At 42.6% G+C, this 22,731-nt stretch overlaps 1 protein-coding gene across 1 annotated transcript in view; it reads right to left on the minus strand.

Moving 5' to 3' along the window:
- Positions 1 to 224: 224 nt before the first annotated feature.
- The window catches only part of pip5k1bb (phosphatidylinositol-4-phosphate 5-kinase, type I, beta b), a 37,157-nt gene continuing 14,650 nt past the window's right edge, over positions 225 to 22,731 (minus strand). Inside the window, exons 5-15 of the mRNA XM_008281461.1 lie at positions 20,502 to 20,619; positions 17,312 to 17,464; positions 16,661 to 16,960; positions 10,511 to 10,713; positions 10,028 to 10,111; positions 8,933 to 8,981; positions 8,719 to 8,803; positions 7,467 to 7,625; positions 6,181 to 6,307; positions 1,678 to 1,801; positions 225 to 1,570 (exon numbers count right to left, since the gene is read on the minus strand). Coding sequence (XP_008279683.1) covers positions 1,568 to 1,570; positions 1,678 to 1,801; positions 6,181 to 6,307; positions 7,467 to 7,625; positions 8,719 to 8,803; positions 8,933 to 8,981; positions 10,028 to 10,111; positions 10,511 to 10,713; positions 16,661 to 16,960; positions 17,312 to 17,464; positions 20,502 to 20,619 — 1,405 coding nt within the window. The 3' untranslated portion in view covers positions 225 to 1,567. The remainder of the gene's footprint in view (positions 1,571 to 1,677; positions 1,802 to 6,180; positions 6,308 to 7,466; positions 7,626 to 8,718; positions 8,804 to 8,932; positions 8,982 to 10,027; positions 10,112 to 10,510; positions 10,714 to 16,660; positions 16,961 to 17,311; positions 17,465 to 20,501; positions 20,620 to 22,731) is intronic.

The following is a 22,731-nucleotide window of genomic DNA, read 5'->3' on the forward strand; positions in this document are numbered from 1 at the left end:
ACCTTGCAGCCCAAAGTTTTACCAATCTATAATAAATATTGATGCTAAGAACCTAAAGTATCATTTGGAACTAGGGTTATAAAAATACAGGCTACTTAAAACTAAACAAATCCAAGTTCAGTTAAAGTAAACATCATTTTCACATATCACCTGAACTCAAACTCCAAACACTGGAAAGTGCTGCTTCTGGCTGAAGTTATTTACAAAAAAAAAAGGGTGGACACTGAATTTTAGCAGTTTATTTATAGGAGTCTCTTCTATATATAAATATGCATTGTCTTTACATTCAGCGATTAAAGTATTTTCAGCAAATGGTAAAATATTGAGATTTACATAATAAATTATGGTCTCAACTGACGTGTGATCGTGGACATTTATAGTTGGATATGATCTTGATGAAGAGGTATCGGACAGCTTCTCAGCGAAAGGATGCATGTCTCATACCTTCTTAAAGAGGACATACTTCTTCAGTATCAAAGGATATCCTGAGTAAAAGCATCTTCAGTCATGACGCAAACCTCACAAAACTAGTAGTTCCACATCAAAAATGATCTACGATGTTCCTTCATTGTCTCTGTACATGTAGTATCAATGACGAACAGAGGTGTGCATTTGTATAGTAAAAAGAAAAATAAAAGTGCATGTTCACACATCCAAATCTGTGCTTATGTCAGGTAGCCCACCCGCCTAAGCAACATCCTCAGAGAAAAATGTTTCTTACAGTAATCATAACCAATGTCAAAAGTGCCTTTTAAAAAAAAAAAAATAAAAAATCAAGAGCAAGTGCATTGTCTCTCCGCTCTGTGCTTCATCCAGGATCCAGTAACTGTCTTTTCTCGCTTTGCTTTACAGCGGCTCTCTGCCAGAGCTCCGGCTTCCCGTCAGGGCAGGGCGCAAAACAACCGCCCGGTTAGGAAACGTTGGCCACTTTAAACACATCACAGTCTGTGTTTGGCCTCGCCAGCTTCAGAATCAAGTCTGTTCGCGCGAGTCTGTCCTCGTTCCGTGTTGGCTGTGGTTTACGAGCTGGCTTGTGTCCGTTTGTGTCACGTCCGTCTTCATCGGGGACAAAGATGCCGTCATAAATTCACTGTAAACATTCCTCATGTTGTCAGCAGCCAATGCAGCTGCAAATTTTCAAAGCATTTCTTTCTGATCAGCAGAAAAAAATGTCTAAAGAAATGTACAATGTGTATCTACTGTCTCCTCATATATATATTTATATCTAATAAAAGTTTGGATCTGGGCGTAGGCCATGAAAACGGTGTACATGTATAAAAGTGAATGGCGCTGCGTTGATACATGCTCTGGAAAGCAGTTCAGCCTGATGTTCAGCACTTTACATGATATGTCACATGGTTCCTGCAGATGTCCGTCGCTGTGACTTTGTTGGTGTCTTCTTTTAGTCCATCAACCAGTGGGAATCTCTGCGTTTTTATGAGTTGGCAATTACGAGTGGCATCATGGGAGTAGCAGCACTGAAAGTGGAGTCAAACGCCAGCCTGGCCTGTCCAATGGAGTGCGGCGATTGTCTTATGCTTGGCAGGAGGAAATGAAGTTGCTATTTTCACTGTAGAGGAGAAGAGAGGAAAGAAAATAATGAATATTTAGGCCTTTTTTCTAAATGTAAACAAACAAAAGCACAGATCACTAATATCCAGACGATGAACAGCTCACCAAGTAGACATCAAGAACAGATCCGTCATCACGGTCCATGTCCACGTCCATGGTGCTCTGCTCTGACGTGAGGCAGATAGCGCTGTCCTCCAGAGTGAACGTGGAGCTGGACGCAACGTCCTCTCTGAAACAGAAAAAACACATGTTTATGTGAGCTTGTAGGCAGCCCTCTCAGCGTACTGTCTGGGGTCAGGGGCAGATGAATTACAGCAGCTGTATAAACAGCTGATGAAAAGCCCCAGAAACAAATCACACATGATTGCAGAGACTCTGACATCAAAGAGACAAAGAGATGAAGCGCTTGCGAGCAGTTTGAGAGACCTGTCTGGTGTCGGACCACTGGAGGCCTCATGTGAGAGTCTCATAGCCTCAGAAATGTCTCACCGGAAGAGAACAAATTACACGAAACCAGCCAGATTTGAGCACAAGTCAGAATAAGATGCTGGCTGGGAGAAAACGGGAAACAGGTCCCATGTAGCATAGGATACCTCATAAAAACATACAATGAATAAAAAGCATCAAGCTAGCAGCATATAAATGTAATGTAGCAGTGGAAAGTACTTCAAAACATTAACTCAAGTAATGTACTTGAATCGTAATTGTACTTTGGAGGGGCTGCAAAGTGACGCGGTGGTTAGCACCGTCGCCTCGCAGCAAGAAGGTCGTCGGTTCACATCGCGGTGAGGACACCTGGGATCTTTGGAGTTTACATGTTCTCTCTGTGCAGTGTGGGTTCTCTCCAGGTTCTCTGGCTTCCTCCCACAAGTGCAAAAACATGTTGAGGTTAATTGGTGATTCTAAATTGTCCGTAGGTGTGAATGTGAGTGTGCTTGGTTGTCTGTCTCTAAGTGTAGCCCTGTGATAGACTGGTGACCTGTCCAGGGTGTCCCCTGCCTTCACCCTAAGTCAACTGGGATAGACTCCAGCCCTCCGCGACCCTAGTGAGGATGAAGCGGTATATAGATAAAGGATGGATGTATTTTTGGAGTATTTCCATTTTGTGCTACTTTATACTTTCATCCTTCTACATTTATCTGATCACTTTAGTTACTTTTAAGATAGAGACTTTACACAGTGGCTAACCTAACAAGCTTTTAAAGTACAACACACTGTTAAAGATTAAACCAGTGGTTTACGACCCTTATTTCTCCTGACATTTTACAAAAAGCGTGTGTGTGTAGTCAGAGCCACATTTCACACATCTATGAGTTAACAGCTCCACAAAACACAGATTTTTTTTCCTTTCAAACTTCTCGCAACTTCAATAAATGTTCAAATGATCCAATTTCTCACCAAAAATCAAAGATTAGAGAAACAATAGTCCAAAACCTGAAAATGGATCTGTGAATCAGAACTTTTTTTTTCTTTTTGTTCTTCAGATTAATCTGGTGTTGTTGTGTATAAAACTGGACGTTAAGTACTTCAAACCAGCTCCACATATAATATTAACATGTTGCTGACAAACTGATGCTTCACTATTAATAATCGAACAATGTCATATGTATTAATACGTCAATCAGAAGTACTTTAATACTTTTACTGCATTTTGCTGCTAATACTTGTCTCATGCACGATTTTGCCTTGTGTTGGAGTATTTTTGCATCGTTGCATTGATACTTTTACTTCACTAAAGGATCTGAGTACTTCTTCCACCACTTAAGTGATGTGCTAATCGTGAGTGAAACGTGGATTTAAATGTTGTTGTTTGACGTCCCGCCTGATTCAGTGCTCTGACGAACCACTAGGGGGCAGCTGTTTTCTTTAAATGTGCATCAGGTGACTCCCTGATAAAGGAATGTGCTTTCACCCTTTTATGACATATGACTGACTGTGTTTAGAGTTCAAAGTCAAAATGAAATCCAGGTAGAGAGCAGCAGGAATGTGCACTTGTACAAAAAGATGGAAGAGAAAGGGATATATATATATATACTGGTACACTGAAGCTTTATTTAAATAATAAAAACACTACAAAAGGTGTTACTACTGAAACAGGCCGACCTGCTGTCAGTGGAGGATTATTGATATACTCTCCACTGCCCCGGTTGTCCACTTCTGTCACACTCTTTGTGCGGCGTAATGGCACCGAGTAAGACCGTGTCAAAGCTGCCGTTTAAGTATTCATGAAAACAGTTGACAGAACAATGTCAGGGCAGCAGCAGGTGACTGATGCAGGGACAAGACTGGGCAAGTCACACAATGGAGGCTCAGAGAGCAATCTGAAGCCGACGCTGCCGGACAGGAGGAGAGGCGAAAGATGGAAAAAACACACACAGGAGGAAGAGGACGGAGTGTTCAGGGGCAAGAGGGAAATGAAACCGTCCAGTACGAGACAGCAAAGTGTGAGAAGACAGTGTGTCAAAGGCGTAATAAAAGCTGTTAGTGGAAAAACGTTACTGGTCATTTATCAGATTATGTAATATAATTGGAGGCATGTACAGTAACTAATAAAGGTCATTAACTGTTACTCAACACCGTTCCATTAAAGCACCCTCTGAGTTCGGTCTTACACAATGACTGGAGAAGCACAGTGAAAACATAACGATGAAAATCTGGCAGCAAATATATGTAACAAGGAATTGTAATTTTAAAAAAAATTATGAAGATTTTTTAGGTGGACATTATGTAGGGTTTTGGAATTTGTTTTTACATCCATTATCTATACACCGCTTGATCCTCACTTAGGTCGTAGGGGGGTGCTGGAATCTATCCCAGCTGGCTTAGGGTGAAGGCAGGGAACACCCTGGACAGATCACCAGTCTATCACAGGGCTACACTTAGAGACAGACACAAAGCACACTCACATTCACACCTACGGACAATTTAGAATCATCAATTAACCTCAACATGTTTTTGGACTGTGTAGGAGGAAGCCAGAGAACCTGGAGAGAACCCACGCTGCAAACTCCAAGCAGAAAGATCCGGGTGCCCCCAACAGGACGCGAACCAGCGACTTTCTTGCTGCGAGGCAACGATACTAACCACCGCTCCACCTTGCAGCCCAGAGTCAAACATAAAAGAATGAATTACTATTTGTAAATATAAACATATTATAATTTATATTTTTGGATTTTATTTTTTTTTGGTACAGTTTTTACTTTTTTATTTAGAGTTAACATGTAACTAAATACTTTTATTTGGGATTTTACTAGTTATTAATGCAATTGAACAAAAACTGATAAATCTGTAAAAAATCTGTAAATTGTTAAAAAATAAATACATAAATAAATTATTTTTGTTGGATGCAATATTGTAGGGTTTTAGCGAGGTGCGCTGAAATGATTTATGTTGTGATTTGGTGCTCTATATATATAAAGCCGAAACAAATATTCTACTGCTGTTGAAACTTCCAGCTATTTCCCGTCTTGTAAATCAGAGAGACCATCATCACTCATATGTGTCGTCCATATGTTGTGTTTGGAGGCGGTGTTTAGGATCCACGCTGCCACTGAAGCTGAGTCACCTGCTCCATGACGCACGTCACCGACAAGACGACGTGATGTCAGAGCACAGGTGACGATCACGTGGGAGGGTTTGAGCATGTGTGTGTGTGTGTGTGTGTGTGTGTGTGTGTGCTGGGCGTGCCTTCATTCTTCATGTATTGTGTTCAGGAGTCTTACATCATGGTTTGTAAGATGACAAACTGCACTAACATTGTTGGATCCTCAGTATTTCAGTTAGTTGAGTAAATTTGTGATGTTACTTTTATTTCTCTTTTGGCAAACTCTTTGGGTCTTTTGTGCCTATAAAAAGTATTCAACCCCCTTGTATGGCTTTCTATTATTTCATGTCAATGTAAAAACAGATTTCTACAATGTCAAATAAAAATGTGAAACAAGTCATTGCATAAGTATTCACACCCATCAGCTCGGTGTTTAGTAGACGCACCTTTGGCCACAGGTAGAGCACTGAGTCTCTCCCATCTCAAGCTTTTAACTCCCTCAGAGGAGTCAGCGGTGTCCTGGTGGCCTCCCTCACTCGTCTCTTTCTCGTTTCTCTAGGTAGACTCACACATGTGCCTCCATTTCTTAATGACAGATTTAACCATAAACCAAGGGATACACAGTGACTTGGTTATTTTCTTGTATCCATCCACCAAATTATCCTTTCTAATAACCTTTTCACAGAGGTGCTTGGAGTGTACTTTTGTCTTCATGGTGTATGTAGAGCTGATTTACGAGTGACTGTCTTTATAATACAGTCACCTGAGCCACAGTTATTGCAGTCAGATGATCTCTGTGAACTGTGTGCCTTCTAGCATGAGTCACTTTAAAGGTGTTGAATCCTTTTGCAGTCACTGTGTTTGTGTTTCAATTAATTGCCATGACTTTGTAGAAATCTGATTTCACTTTAAAAAAGAAAGAGTGTCTTTATTAATTCTTGCGAACTCTAAAAGTAGTAAAAGGGGAAACACTTCCAAGGGAGCTGAGTAATGTTTACTGCAAATAACAGCGACTCATGATACGGTGAAAGTTGCCAGAGAGAGTAAAAAGAAAAACAAAGTACCTCTCTTCTGTTTGGTTGTCCACATTTACAAAGATGGAGGAGGTGGAGATGGTTCCCATGGAGGAGCCCTCGTAGAAGGACGGGTTGGCAGGGACCAGATCAGGACGCAGATAAGAACCAAACACAGCTGAGGAGAAAAAGACAAAAACAAATCACGTGATGGCAGTAATGAAAAACAAGACATTTTTCTGCATTCTTATCTTTTATCTGGAACGTTACTGCTTGATAACCAGCAGCAGCTGAGCAGGATCGCGCGTGATGAGTTCCTCTTTAAATGAGAAAACACACATCACCACCCACGGCCATGGTTTCCTGGAAGACCAGAGTGCCATATTATTGAATCAATGCGGATTTGAATGGCTGTATTGATCAAAACATATATCTGACTCTGGGTCATCGAGCAGAGGAAAAGAGAACCGTCTTTCCCTGTAATTCCTGCGCTTTGGTCTCAATAAAACCGACATATTTATCTGTTTCCGGCCCACACTGCAGAGTGAAACAGATTTTCTCTGTCTCTTTGTCTTTAAGATCGACTTAGCAACCATAAAGAGCGAGACAGGAAGTGCAGCAATCCAAATTGCTTTATAGTACGTTGCGTCACAGCTGGAGATACTGCTTGGACAGCGCTCGGTTGTAAAAGGAAAAAGGACACACGGCCCCATGACTTCTTTTTTCTGTTCCACATCCATACTCGCACCCTTCCGGTGCAGCGTTGGCTAATACTCGTATCAAACCCAAAGGTTAGATGCAGAACTTTCACCTCTTATTACTCTCTTGATTAAGCACCCCTCATATACTTCTTGTATATGAGAAAGAAGATAAACCTGCACATCTCTTTCTTTTCCACACATGTACCAATGCTGTATCTGAAGGGACGCTAATAACGACGTAGCCGCTGTTTTCTTTCCATTAAAGCCAAACGCTATCAGCCCAAGCCAGTGCTATGAGGACAGCATTTTTATGGCTGGATGCGAGTGGTTGTTTATAGGCCTCTGGTGTTTCTATGAAGCTGTAATAAGCCACAAAAAAACAGAAAATGAGAGTGGTTGAAACGGTAGATTAGTGGCACTTTGAAGAGGGACATGGTGAGGATAATGGTAAAACAGCAAGGCTTTTATGATGAAGTCACAACTACAACCCCATTAATAATTCAGGCACTTCTAGGAATATCAGCAAACATCAGATATCGACTTTTCTACAAACTGTATGGGGATGAAATGGCTTCACAGTGAACTGTGAGTCGTGCCGGTCAGAGTGAGGTCTTGCTAAAAACTGGTTTTATTTACCTTGTCCATCCAGACTGGCCAGGCTGCGAGCTCCTCCCAGTCGGTCCCTCCTGTCCCCCTCATTCCTCTCATCTGCCTGCGATGAAAGAATCTCCTGTGAGGACGACTTCAGAGCAGGGATGGAAGTGCGAGTCCTCTTTGAAGGGGAGAATCGAAGTGCTGTGGAGCAAAAAGGAGCCGACGAGTCAGGGAAAGAAATGAGAGAGATTCAGGGAAGCAGACGCAGAGAAAAAAAAAACAGGAGCAGATAATTGGGGGAGATAAAGGAAAGAGACAGCTAACCCTGACTGAAGCAATGCTCACACACAATGAGGCTCTGCCTCCAAAATTAGCAGATATTAAACTGTTTAAACGCACAATGACGATTACACAAGCCATCCTTATTGTGCCTCCCAAGCAGGGCTTGAATTGAAATCCTCTCCTGTCATCTCCCTCTGACAGGACTTGGCGATGGTTAATAGTACAGCTAAATCCTCAAATCATTGCCTCAGCCATGTTAATTTCCACAGGGGGTCTGCATGGTTGCATAAGACTTGTTACTATTTTTGATGTTGATGTGAAGTTCCAAACCAGCTTCCTGGCTTCACCTACAGCCACACCCAGGACTCTAAGAATAGACTCTACGCATGAAACAGTTTAAAATGTTGCTCGTAAACATGCAGGAGGTTCAGTCAGTCTGTCACAAATCGATCAGCTCTGCATGCCTGCATTCTGCACAGGCTTAAAAAAATGTGGAATCAACATCAGCTGTGCTGGACTAAAGCAGTTTACTGACCTTAACTGCATTATCCACTGTAGTGGTGTGAAGCTGTCTCCCTTTGTTGTTCTTTTATCTTTTTTAGTTTCTGGGTGTCGGTGTTGTATGATCTAGTCACATGATTGTTTACACATCAACAACAAAAGTATGTTGTTCATTCCTAGAATTAAATCAAACTTTGCGTGTCTGCACACAGTGGATCATGTGCCTCAAATGCTAATCCAACAGCTAACTATAGACGACAATCACAGGCAAGAAAGGGAGGACAATACAAGGAAGCAATATTCCAGTTAATGTTTCAGGTACCAGAAGTGACTTATTTATAATCTTTTTATGCTGCAGTGACACACCAATACCCAGCAATCCACAATAACACCGGCCTATAGATTCACTCTCTTCTTATCAGGCCAGGATTTCCTACTTTTCACAACACATTGCTGCCCATTTTCTCTTCGTTATTGTTTGTATGTGACGCTGATCAAGCAGCGGACTTACGCTGAGTCTTCCTGAAGACGCGCGTGCTCATGAACTTGAGGAAGCGGCTGGCGTAAAACCCCGGCCGGTGGACCGAGACAGAGTCCTGAGGACAAGTGAGAGAAAATGCCCGGCTTTTATTAGACAGCCGCTGGTAGACTTAAGAGGATGTAAGCAAATAAAAGGCTCTTTCATTAAAGCAGGAGTGTCAGATTTGAGCAGGCTATCGACTTACACCATCGTACACCAGAGCTTTCCACGAGTGTTCCAGCTTTTTAATGAACCTGAAGAGAGAGAGAGAAAAAAAAAGAGGAGATGCCTTGTCACAAAAAAATTCCCTTCATTCTAGATTAAACCTGAGATGCTTCCTCGTTCCACTCGGTGCAGCAACATGTACATTTATTTTGGAGGATTTCAGTAGAAAATTAAAGTTACGTAACACTCGGTCTTAAAGGTTCGTCTCTGAGTGCGACAAGCTACCAGAAATACAGAAGCAAAAGTGCTCACAAATCGGTCCTATTCATCGCTACTGACCCGATCTGGCCTCGCCCACGCCGTGTTCATCTGAAGCCTCGACCCACGAGGCTGACAAAGATTTATGTGACGCTTTTAAATTTCCACCGGTTTGATAAAGCCAATGAACCAAAAGGCTTTTCCTCCTCTGTTGCCTGACTCTGTTGCTCACAACAACGAAAAAAAAAATCAATGTGTAAATAAAGAAGACTGATGTGTCCATTTAAATTGCGTTGGATAGAGAAAAAGTCTGAGTGTGGTGAAGTGTCTTGTAGCTCTCTGCACCGGTGATCATTCAACATGAGGGGTTTTGCCGCAGCACAAGCATCAATCAAAGCAGTTTCTCTGAGAGAGCCATGGCATGTTGTCGCACTAAGTCACAAAGCCCCTCTCTGTTTGCAGATTAAATCCCTTAAAACTCATCTCTGTTTGTTGAAGTTACAAATTTAGAGGGGGGTTTTTTTGCATGAAAATCATCCATTCTGGGATTAAAATGGTTTAGATGTAACTTTACACTGTCCATCGATACACTGCAGTTCCAAGGTGGAAATACACAGCGGTAGTGTTGATCATATGGACAAAAACAACTTGGAGCAAATCTTTATTTACTGTCACGTCTACACTGGTTACAGATGACCTATTTTATTCTTCAGAAATGGACAGAAACAACCACACGTGTAGCCAGTTCTGCAGATCATTGCTAGATCTCAACGTGGCCTCAAACGCCGACAGATAAACCCTTTTCTAGTTATTATTATTAAAAACAAAGTTGCAATATTGAAAAAAAAGGTTGACTTAATCTCATGAAGATCAGTACCTGTATGACTGTAGAATATCTATGATACCCAGGAAGATGAGGAGCTTCTCTTCTTTGTGTGTTTTGGCAGGGATGCCGCCCATCCTAAAACAAGAGCACAGCAGCAGTCAGAGAACAGCTACTGTTCCTCTGAAATGTTTGTACCACTGTTCAAATAAAGGCAGTGTGCCTCCACGCTGTTAAAAGTGTTTGTAAAAGAAGCACTCACAGTGTTTACATTCGTGTGTATTGCTGTAAATATGCAGAACAGCGACTGTGTTTGTATTTGTGTAGCTATGGTTATGTGAGAGCCTCGCTGTGTGTGTCCGTGTGTGTGTGTGTGTGTGTGTGTGTGTGTCCACTGCGAGGTATGAGCATGGTTGTATAACTGCGTCTGCGAGAAAAAAAAGTGGAGATTGTGGCGACAGACAGAGGCGGAGTGTGTATGTCCAAATATGTGTTCATAATATGTGTGTGTTTTCTCCCCCAGCTGAGCCGACTCACGTGTCGTCTGTGGTGAGGGCCTCGGCTGCCTTGCCGTCTCCTTGGATGGACTCCATGGCGGTGGAGTAAAGCACCCTTTGACCCACAGGTCTCCTCCCGTCGCAGCCCGCCTGGCCCGGTTCGCCTCCTTCTCGCTGGCTCTGATCCAGGACGTGCACTCCCAGCAGCAGACTGTAGTCCATGATCTTAAAACTCTCCAGCACCTATTGCAAATGACAAGAAATGCACAATGAGTCAACTGATACTACAATGTCTGAGCATCTTGATAGTAATAGCAGGAATAGTCACATTTTTAGAACCTCGTGGAAGACTTAAAAGATCATAGTCTACCATCAGAAGGGCTGTTTTACATACAGAGACATTGTGAAATGTTTTGAGGAACATGTTCTTTTGCTTTCATCACCCAACACACATTCATGCGTCAAAGACCAGAAAGCAAGCAGAAGGAAATCTCTGTTTGAACCAGTTCTGAGCTAAATAAACAAGGTGTTTCTCCACACTGAGCCAAGTGTTACACATTGACCTGTCTGAGGAGGCCTTTGCCCAGTTTCCCAGAGACTCTGTGACTTCATGTCTCCTGGTGCTGGAGTAAAGCAGCACAAGGGTGGAGGGAGAGAGAGAAAGAGAGAGAGAGAGAGAGGTGGGAGCTTGATCTGGGATCAGGGTCACAGCCATGCAGCCAGACTTATCTCATGACCTGGACCGGAGGAAAAAAAAAAAAAACCCTATTGTGCTAGTTTGTAATTCTTTATTTAATTCTGCAAAGAACATCTGAAAACACAAGTTAAAAATTCATGTTGCTCCTATTGACTCTGTCATAAATCTCCCAACTGCTTTAACGTCCAGCATGTGGTAGTTGATGAAAAACCCGAAGAACCCGACGCAGCCAATAAAGCAGATAAAAACTTTATCATCACAATCAGAGACATCCAAAGTTACGGGCCATAAATAACACACAGGATCACAAGCAATGAAAAGAACATCTGATATAATCAAAGAGAACCATGACCCAGAATCCAGACAAAACTGGACTGTTTTCGCTGCATAACCCGTTTTCAAACGACAAGATGTTATTAGTGTTAGTTGTAAATCCGGTTAGCATCTGCAATAGAAGCCAGCCATGTATGAAGTCACACACATTCATATACACGCATGAAACCACAGAAGAGACTTAATGACCGGCTCAAACAAACACTGGGGCTTTTGTCCGAGCTTTTCCATATCAACAATTTGCATCCCCACACTCCAACTCCCCCAGTCTATTCAAACAGCAGCCATTTTGAATGGAGCCATACACACCAGGCTGCCTACAGAGAGCCATTACTGTGCATCCGGGCCCCAGCTTTCCCCACAGCAAACAATCAAGCTGTCACAACAGAGAGAAAGCGGCTAAATTTCAGTTTTATTTCTGCAAAAAGTTTCCCTCAGCTTCTGAAAAATACTGTGTGGAGTGTAATATTACTGATCCTGAGTCCAGTGTGTGGGTCTGTCCCCTGAGCAGGCTGCCCTCTGCTCCCGTTTCAAACACCGCTCAGTTTTCTTAGAGTGAATGGGAAAAGGCTCACACAATACCAACACTCCTGTAGGAAGTGAGCTTTGTCACAGCATCCTCTGATCCTCGACAAACCCCCGATGTTTCTCTGTATATTCCACCCTGAAGCTCTCCTCCGCCCATCTATCCGTGTGCCAGCGAGGCGGTGGAGCTCCCCACAGTGCCGGCTCACATGCCCCACTTTGCAGTGACACTAATACACTGCGAGCTTTCTTAAATCTGAGTATTTGCGCTCAACAGACAGAACACACAGCCGCTTATGTTTGTGAAGCACCGATTGTGAGCAGACGCTGGATATGTTACGGTCACCGAAATGTTCCCGTTAAAGTATGCATTCATAATTCATGAGTACAACGTGCTCCCCGTGACATAACGCCTAGATTTGGGACACATGGCCTTCACCATGTAGACTTGCGGAGATACACGGACTTCAGTTAATTACGGTTTTCACAATAAATTAGGTGGAGTTGCACAAAATCTCTGGCATTGTTTTATAGAAATAAACAACTGCAATAATGTAAATTTTGTAATTACACAAATGCAAATGCAGAAGTATGTAATGAACTGTGTGTGTGTGTGTGTGTGTGTGTGTGTGTGATCACCTTCTGTCTGCATACTGTCATCTTACTAACGCAAACATCTATGATTTATTCATTGCAAATATGTATGAAGGCTTGTGTCAAGTTGCAATGTTGTTTAACCCTCCTATTACCTTCAATTTACATCTTTTATCCTTGCGGTCAATCTGACCCCAGCCATTTAAACCTCCAGAAAATGATCAGAATTAAAATTGTTACCCAAGTTTATGTGTAAATAGCAAAAAAAATAACAGAAGAAATAATGTTGATTATTTATTTAGAGACGTTAAACACTGAATGGGGTCAAACTGACCCCAGAGATAACAGGAGGGTTAAATAATCCATGAGTCCAGCTTCAGAAAATGAATCAACAATGATTTAGATTGTCTATAACTTGTGTTTTTCCAGAGAAAATCTGTAAAAAATTCACTAGTTTGAGCTTCAAGGGGCAATCTTTGTATTCTACTCTCCTGAGATGAAGGTAATCAGACGTGGAAGCTCGTTTCTGATTGGCTACACTGACTGCAGATCAACCCATTAATCTACCTGTGTTGACCAAACCTTTTACTTTCTGCCCTTGTTTGTATCTAATATTAAATACTTTTCATTCAAAAAGGTTAAAGGTGAGCTCTAAATTATCCTGTTGCCATCTAGCCTGAGTTCTCCCCGAGATGACGAAGCCTCCGTCGTCAAACACATGCTCTGAGCAAAGCCCCGTGAGCAGCTTGACATCATCACGGGCATCACTGTCATCATGATGTTTGTCTCGCTGATGCTCTTCTCCGTTACGGATCACGCACACACAGCCGGCACCAGACTGGTAGAAGTAAACACACACTCAGTCCACACTAAAGCCCTCCCCTCTCTCTCTCTCTCTCCGTACAGTAAAGCTCAACATGAATTATTAATGCCTTATGTTGCTTTGGCATTCTGGGGAGTATCAGGGGAGCTGCAGAGTAATGGAGACTCCAAAAAAAAGAGACGAGAGCGCACCCTGCGTTTGTAGCACAAATATTCTCTCAAAACCGTCTTCTTCTCATCACTCTGCTTTCAGCTCCCACATTCCAACAACACACACAAAAAAATTCTCTGTATTCTCTGGAAAAAAAAAAACAGCTGGATTTGATTTTTTTTTTGGAGTTCCCACAACCTGTACTACTACAGGACAGCAATCCCCTCCACTTCCTGGTTCCCTCCACACCCCTCAACCCCCCGTTGCTTGGCTTCAGCCGACCCTTCCTCTGTGTTTACGGTCCGCAGCCTCTCCTGGGGTGACGGGGTTAGCTGCTTACTCATGAAAATGGACAGAGATTCTGCTTAGAGGGCACTTTGCTTCCCGCTCAGGAGGCGAGCGCAGGAAGCCACGACGATAACAAACTGCACAGCACAGAGCTGCTAAACGGCCTCACTTACACGACACACACTTCATACGAGGCACACGTACGGGTTAGCGCATTCACACATGGCAGCAGGTGCGTATCTGGGGTGCTTTTGCTCGTAGATGTGTGTGTGTGCAGCTGCCTGGTTAAACATTAAGGAAGCCCTGACTTAGCGAGAAGGGAGGATTTCAATCTGTGGACTTAAGAAAACATTGAAAAGAAAACACAGGACACTGAGGAAGTCAGCATATTGGTTAATGATGATGTGAAGAGGCCATAACCTGACGAGATCACGTGCAGCTCCTCTGAATTTATGGGAAAACTCATTCCAACTAAACAACACAAGGTCCGGGTTTATCCAAAAGTTTGTTGGACTTAAAAGCTGGAACTTGTTTACACGTGTTTAAACATCTTTTCTGTGAGGCTGTAACACTCAACGAAAGACTAGTGCACGAGAACCAAAAAAAAAATCACTCCAACAACAATTCATGTGTTTTTGTGTGCAGTTTATAATTAGGGAGACAAGACAAAAGACTGAAGCTTTGTTTCCTAACCAGCTAAATTAAACACTCCCACAGCATCACACTGTTCATTAGCTCTAATTCGTATCCATGTGCCATCAATCACCATTGGGAAATAAAACCATCAAAGTTCTCCCACTCCCAACACGCTAAAAATCAAAACAATTAAGCTGAATCCGGTGTAATGGAGGTCATTAAGTCGTTAGCCGAGCGGTGCCGTGCAGGGTTGCCAGGTTGTCTGGCAGGTTGGCCCGGCCCAGCAGGAACTCTGCCAGGAAATCTTTCTTCCTGGTCTTTTGGGCTCCTCTGATGCATCAATCCACACTTACAGTAACATCCTGGTCAGTTTCCAGGTTAAACATCACATCGTAACACAAGTGTGGTTACATAACAAAGTGGCTATGGGCTCTAAACCCCATCATTAGTCAGCCGCCATGAGGGTAAAACACCTTAAATCACTGAGTGGAAGTTACATAGTCATCAGCGATAAAGCGATCCCACGAGGCCGCGATCGTGTCCTCATAACAGGGGAGGAGAGTCACCGAGTGTTAGGACCAGCTATATATTCAGCTTCCACTGGATCCAAGCTAAAGGATTTATTGTGTAGTTTCACAATATAAATCTTTTTTTTTTTTTACAGTTTACGAATCCTTTTGTGAAGTTTGTTTTGAATTTCTGCTGCATAACTGTGGCTAGACGTTCGCCTTCTCACATTAAATTAAATAAAATAGGTGTAAACAGCCTCACAAGACTGTCTTCTATCGGCTTTGAAAAAAGCAGCTTGGCTGACATTAATAGCTGACATTAGGTGGTGAAAGCAGACCTTATGTGGGTTATGTTTTCACTCATTTCATTACCGCTACTCGTGTAATATCAGTTGTTATTATTATGATTTAATCAAATAGAAACTTTCTGTCTGACATAGAGAAACCTTGTGATGCTAATAAAGAACACAGGATTTATTTATAATGAACTCTGTTAGACTGGTCTATATTGAACTGTGGAGGACTGTCACGTGCAAAACAGATTGTTAAAATGTTTGTTGTTATAAAACTGTATGAGCCACAGTATCTTTGCTGTTGACAGAGGACACGTAAATCAGCATCAGCAATTCTGTTGCTTTTGCTTGTAAAGCCTGGAGGCTTGTTATTTCCTGCAATTGTGGTCAGCAGAATGTGAACATTTATTGAACATGGTCCTTCAGTCTCTTTAACTAGGTTGTTTTTTGCAATTTCTCTACATAATTGTGACCTAGACAAGCAAAAGGCTATGGAATGATGAAGCCTGTGAGTTACCGTCTGTTTCTAATGCTTTTAACATATAATAAATACTGGTGAATCACCAGAGCACAGATTGTGCCTCTTATTAAAGTCAAACCTCCTCCAGTCGACGCTCTCCCGGCCTCTGCATTAAAATAGAGAAGAATGCGAGCCTTTAGATTGGACGACTATCTTTGGACTGAGCTCCGAGTCTCTCACGCTACCAGGATCATGTCTTAATCACATTCGGTGTTTGGAGAGCTGTCATGTATTGAAGCGTAGCCGCGCAGGAAAAGCAGAGCAGAGACCGGCGGCAAACTGACAGCTTAAAGCCAGCACACAGTGGAAACACGGCACTTTCTCCTCCTTTGGCAAACACATGGAAAATTCTCCTTTCAAAACATTTTGTCCAATATAAGATGCACGCAGGCCATCCTGAACCAGTGCATAATGTGGCTAATGTAGAGGGAAGCTTGTGTTGGTGTTTAAGCCTCCGTAATCGGTTACAAGAATGAGAGGTCAGTGACATCCCTTCACCAGCTCTGTCCCCTCTCTCTGCTGAATTCCCAGGTTAGAAGCAACCGGCTCTAAGCTCTGATATATCACATGATAGCATGTCCATGTGAGGCCTTGCTGCACAAAAGGCAACATGTTTTAGCAAAGCAATGAAGGCATGAATATCCAATAGCAATCGCTGTTTTTAAGTAAAACCTTCCAAACAAAAATGACTTGATCCTGGACTTCCTTATTTATTACACGGCTTCCTTCTATGGAATAACACTGAGCTTCTTTGTGTGGTACGACTTTGCCATTTCAAAGAAATTCCAATGAACAGACAGCGACACTGACAAAGGCACCTACCCGACAGTCTCTCTGCAGGGTCTTCATCAGGTTGTTGTACGTCTCTGCGTCAAAGTAAAGCCCCTCCTCATGCATGTCCTGGAAGTCCAGGTCTTTGTAGGTCGGACAGGCCTTCTCCCTTTCTTTCCTGGAGGCTCGTCTCTTGTAGGTGGATCCCTTCAGATCGTATTTGTAGTGCATTTTGACGGAGCGAGGCAGCACATTGTTCATCACCACCAGTCGGATGTTGATGCCTCCAGACTGGATACAGTACAGGCCGTAAAACTTGGGCAGCAGCGTGCGTGGATTCTGGTTCAAGTTCTGAGAATTTAAAGATAGCGTATGAGCCATGAGCAGGAAACGTCCAAAACTACTTTGGGCTCTGACGATTAAAGCAATTGTGAGTGCAGGGGGTGTTAAAATAAATGTAGGTAACAGGTACGAACAAGTGAGCAAAATGACCACGTTTGACTCCTGAATATGCAAACAGCATGTTCTCAATCTCCTTGTTTGAGACACTTTTCCCAGCTTAGAGCTGGAGCTAATGAGAAAGTTCACTGTATCTCATTTATGCCACTGAAGCATTTCATGAGTGATCTGTTCAAAATCACTAAGTGGGTGTGAACAGCCATTAAGTGGAATTGTGGTACTTCACCATGCTGAGTGTCTCACCATGTAGTATCCAGGTAGCAATCTCTGGAGAAACTTGGCCTCTTTGTGCTGCACAGTTTTAATGATGAACTCATCATCGCTGGTTAGGTAGAAGAGCGAGCCGCTGGCCCCCGGGTTGGTCAGCTCGATCAGAGGCTCGTTCACCAAAGAGTACTGAGGAGGGAAACACATGAACAACATTTCACTTGAAGCACTGGTCAGACTTCTAGAAAACAGCTCTACTTACTAAGTATTGATTCTAAAGCAGCTCTAAGCACATAAACTACTATACAGAAAAAATGACAACACTTAATACTGAAGAACTCATAAACAAAGAGGCTATAAAACAGACATCTGTTGTTTATTTAGTGAAGAAAAAATAAACTATAGTAAATCTTTGCTTTCCTTTAGGTATGTACAGTGACCCGGTTTCATTTCCAGCACAGTTTCTGTTTTAGTGGCTTCACACTGACAACCCAAACAAAGTTAGCGTACAGTGGAACATTATTTTGCTCAACATGCCATTCAGAAACCATTAATATTCTGCTATATTAGCCTCCTCTCTGCTGCAAAGGCTTTCCACAAAGCTCCCATTCAACCGTAAGAGCCTCAATGAGGTCAGACACAGACAATAAGCAGTAAGAATCAGAATCAGAAAAAACCTTATTTATCCCTGAGGGGCAATTAGGTATTATGTAATTATATGTAATAACATATATAATTAGGTAAGGTCAACATTCATCCCAAAGGTGCAGGACGGGGTTGATATCAAGGCTCCATGCAAATCTAGTCAGAATTACTGTAAGCCTCCATCAACCAGTTAAGTTGCAGTCTACATCCATGTCGGTCCAGACTTGACCTTTGACCTTTCTGCATATTAAAATGTCATTCCTTCATCGTTTCATCTCGTTAGACATTGAAGCGGTGATATAATTAGCATGTGAATTCCAGAGTTCTGGCAAAAGACTCCCTCCAGAAGTTCAAGAGATACTGTGATGACCTGAAAACATAATTCCTCCGGCTTCAGCTGTCATCGACATTGAGGCATAAAAATCAATTCTTCACAGATCTGACTTTGTGCCCAGGGGAACAGGAAACAGCAAAGGGAACTTTGCCAAATTGGTGCCACAAAGCTAGATGCTCACTTTTGACTAAGATATTATTCAGTGCTGTAGCATTAAGATTTATAAACCCAAACCACTGAATCAGCTCCAGTTGCCCGTGTAAGTACATGGTTGTCCACATACTTTTGGCCACGTACAACACTTTTCTAACACGCCAGTGAAAGCGGATCTCTGTCCACAGCTGTTTTACTGTCACATTGATTACAGAAATGCCAGTTCTGCGTCACATCGGTCCAGTGTTTATCTGTTTGCCAAACTTTATTGCTATCTGTGGACATTTGAGCCTCGCTGCCAACAAACAGCCGAACAAGCCGGCCAACATGGACAGAAGCTCATCAGCTGAGGGTAATAGGAGCAATTACTGCTTGTGCTGCGTCTCGGGAAAAAAAAAAAAAAAAAAAAAAAAAAAAAAAACCCGTGGGAGAGCCTGTGAGAGCAGCAGGCTGTAGAGAAGTATTAGATGTTAATCAGGGCATTATGAGAGCAACATGTTCAGAGGAGAAGAGAAACACTGGAGGCATCTGCTCTCCTCCTCCAGAGACTTCCTCTGGTGACCGTCCGCAGTCACGTTGAACAACAAACACATCCGCAGTTTATTGCATTTGCATTCAGGATACTGTGTATGTGTGGGCATCTTCTCTCTTAATTAGACTCTGCTGCGCGGCCTCCGTCTGAATGAATTCATCATCACCTCAAGGACATCAATCATTAGCACGCTCTCTAAGCTGCAGTGCCTTGTGCCATCCTTCCCTCAGCTGCCTTCAAGTTACATTTCTTCCTCTTATCTCTTCCGGAGCCTTTTTGTCTTTCGCTTGTGCAGAAACGAATTCGGCATTCAAAAACAAGAATGCAGACGGTTGGGTTTATGACAGGCTTGGAGGCAGATGGGGGGAAAAAAAAAAAGGCGTCATAACAAGATAAAGCCCAAACAAGATCACACGAAATCTCATTTTGTTCCGAGCAAGAAGCGCACATGTAGAAAAAGTTGTGAGCAACAAGGCGCAGCGATATATGAACAATGACAGTGGCACACATATAAAGGCTTTGACGGGGGTTTTGAACGTGTCCTCCTGAGTAATATTAGCTTCAGTCAGAGAACATTTTCACAACACACATCACACACATGCAAACAGGCTAACAAGGGGAAAAAAAAACAAAAAACGCACAAACTCGAATCACCAAAATGCTTCTTTCAAACGCGTCTTTGATTCTGAAATCACAGAATCATCTGCTGATTTCATTCAGCACTGTGAGCAGAATGAGGGCATGTTCTGTCATTCGCTCAAACATCTCCTCCTCTCTGGTGTTTTCACCCCGGCTCTATCCTCTCATGGTGTACTCATTGAAAAACATGTTGGATTCTTTTACAATTAAGCATGCACTGAGGTAAAATGCTAGCATTTAGAACGCTGGAAGTGATTTAAGACTGACTGTCGCTGGCCAACACGTGTCTGTTTGTTGTATGTGTAGAGGCAACTGAACAAAAATGAAGTGTGTGGTTCCAGATACAGTATGCAACCAGGAGGGGCATTTAAAGTTAATTTAAATGTGTACTTCGAATCACACTGATGACATTTTAAGATTTGCTGTCTTGAGCTAAATAAGAAGCCTGACAGGATGGTGTCCAGTAACTATAGAGGCATTGCAGTTGGCTGAGCTTTGCAGGGAAACAGGGTAAAGGTGACAAAATGCTGCTACAAGTACCTCTAAAGCTCACCACTTAATGTGTTATATCTGGTTTGCTTCATCTGCACAAAAAAAGTGTATACTCAGCATTTTGCAGTTTTATGTGCAGAAGTGTTTCTTGGCTCAGCGTCTGACAAGCATATTTCCTGAAATGTGAACCTATTCCTTTATGTTTTTAACATAACATGCTAAATTATCTTTTTTTTTCTGATTATAACTTGAACATATAGCAGGTGTAGTATTACATCTGATGTTTAATAGTGTCTTATGTGCATTTGATTCCTAAATTTGCACAGTTTCACGCAACAGCAGCTGCATGACAATGTGCAAATCGTTTGACGAGAAGCAGGACCGAACTCGAGGCAGAGGATTGTGAATGCAAACACAGTTTTCACTCTTACCAGGTAATCGTCCGGTTTGATGCCGAACAGATCTCTGAAGTAGCGGAAGGCGAGCGGGGCGTAGGTCTTGAAGCGGAAGTCAGGATAGTGGTGCGCCGGGGTCAAGTTGCTTCCCTCACTGGTGTGTGTGTGTGTGAGGAATAGTGAAGCCCAGAGGAAACAAGAACATGTAACAGTGCATTAGATACATTTGTTTTTTTTTTCTCCAACGCAAACTCAAATATAAAAGGACAAAGACAACTTTTAACATGATATAAGTGAAACCTAGGAAGGAAAGTGAACACTGACGTCTGATCTTTGTGCCTGGCTATGGAGACTCCCAGTAAGTTTATCAGAGGGCCCTTGTAATTTGCTTCATTCACGCACCAACAGGCTTCAGTAAAGTCATCTATGGGAACCCAGATTCACCAGCATTGTACTGACAAACAGGCCTGTATAGAGTTCTTCGCCTGGAGACTGAGCATGGCTCTGATTACTGGATCTGAACAATACCAAACAACACATGAGCCTCCAACTCAGAGGGGCAGAACAGAGCCAGCAAAAGGGTAGAAAAAAAAAAAACAAACAACAAACGCAATAACCTACATTTTGCTGTCTCGACAGGACTATGAGACGCTTTTAGAGGAGCTTTGACAAAGACTGACCTTGTTGTGTAACTAACCTAACCTAAAGCAAGCACATCTAATAAGGTTAGAGTGACTCAGCCGCCGCGTCTTTCATCAAATAAACTCTCATTGACCCTAAATGTGGAAGTAGGTTAATAAAGGTTTTTGTTTTCCAGGGCACCTCTAAACCTAGTTACTTGGTCGATGTTCTGGGTTAAAAAAAAAAGAAGGCCACCGTGTTGTTGTTGGTTCCTGCAGGTACTATTTGTACTAATGTGATACAGGCTGCAGCGAGGCCCTGCTGTGTAACTTTATACCTGTGATTACTCTGCAGTGAAATGTGACTGCTTTGTTTGGGGTGTGAGCGCAACAACAATTATCTGTCACCGGTGGTGGTAACGTATACTTGCAGCACGCAGCGACACACGGCACCTGGAAATGTTTTCATTCAGTGTAATCAGGGAGCCATCTGTGTGCGTGGCGCTCGGAAAGAGGCGTGCTGGCTGTCAACGGATATGTGCACTGATTAACACAAAACTGAGAGGGTGTGTGTGTGTGTGTGTGTGGGAGTCAAAGTGATCTGCGACATCTCCAGGCATCCAAAACAAGACTGACAGGACAAACAGCGGAAAACCCTCTAGAGAGGAACAACGAGACGAAGAGGAAGAGAAGAAGAAGAGCGATGAGAGGGGAGGGAGGCAATAAAAGCATCCGAGAGCTGTCTCCATCACTCAGCCGCCCTCTCTCAGGATCAGTGGAAAGAAATCGAGGGGTTCGCGCTCGTGTGCTGTTACGGAACAGAGCAGCAACGCTTAGAGAAAGCACAGAGAATAAAGAGGGAAGCTGTTCCGTCAGACGTGAGATGTAAGACATCCGTTTCCCTCCCTGCTGATGATGTTTTGTTTGTTGTGTCTTGTGTAATTTTCGTCTTTTCCAACCACATAACCTTGAGTTTCCTGTTTGTTTTAATTCACTTGGCTTTCCTGAAACATGTAAGCCCCGGAGACAACTTAAAGCTTTTGTGGTATTACGTTGGATCTAACAAGCTCACTTAAAAATACACATATTCTGTACTTCGACAAGCTACGGCAGGTTTTTGACACTCATCGCCGTAAAGCCATTATCAAAACAAGAGTTATGTTTGGCTGTTGCTGAGAAGCAGGACAGTATAAAAGGTCAGTGTGCGTGCCAAGACCTAGTTTGCATAAACCACACTGAGTTTGCATATCCTGGTGCTGCATCTCAAAGGTAAACCTCAAAGTATTACCTGACATGACTCTAATTCTCTTCTCGAAGCTTTGTAGTTAAAAACAGCCTTGGACACAAAAAACAAACTAGTGAGGACCTTTTTTTTCTTGTATGCACATTTTAAATAGAAAAGGGACACATTTCCTAAAACCAGTTAGCAAATTATGTGTCCAAGAATCAACTGAGTGTCACTACATGTGTACAAATACTTTAGGAGTGGCTCTTTTAAAGAATTCCACTTTAGATTATATAAAATGTTTCTTTAAGCTGATGATGTAATTGTGAAGCTAGCCCGAGATGACTGAGCGGCCACACACTGACGTATATTTTGCACTGTGGCAGCAAGAGGCACACAGTAAGCTGATTTCACAGTTCTT

This window comes from Stegastes partitus, unplaced genomic scaffold (assembly GCF_000690725.1).
Source record: "Stegastes partitus isolate 25-593 unplaced genomic scaffold, Stegastes_partitus-1.0.2 Scaffold234, whole genome shotgun sequence".
Lineage (NCBI taxonomy): Eukaryota > Metazoa > Chordata > Actinopteri > Pomacentridae > Stegastes > Stegastes partitus.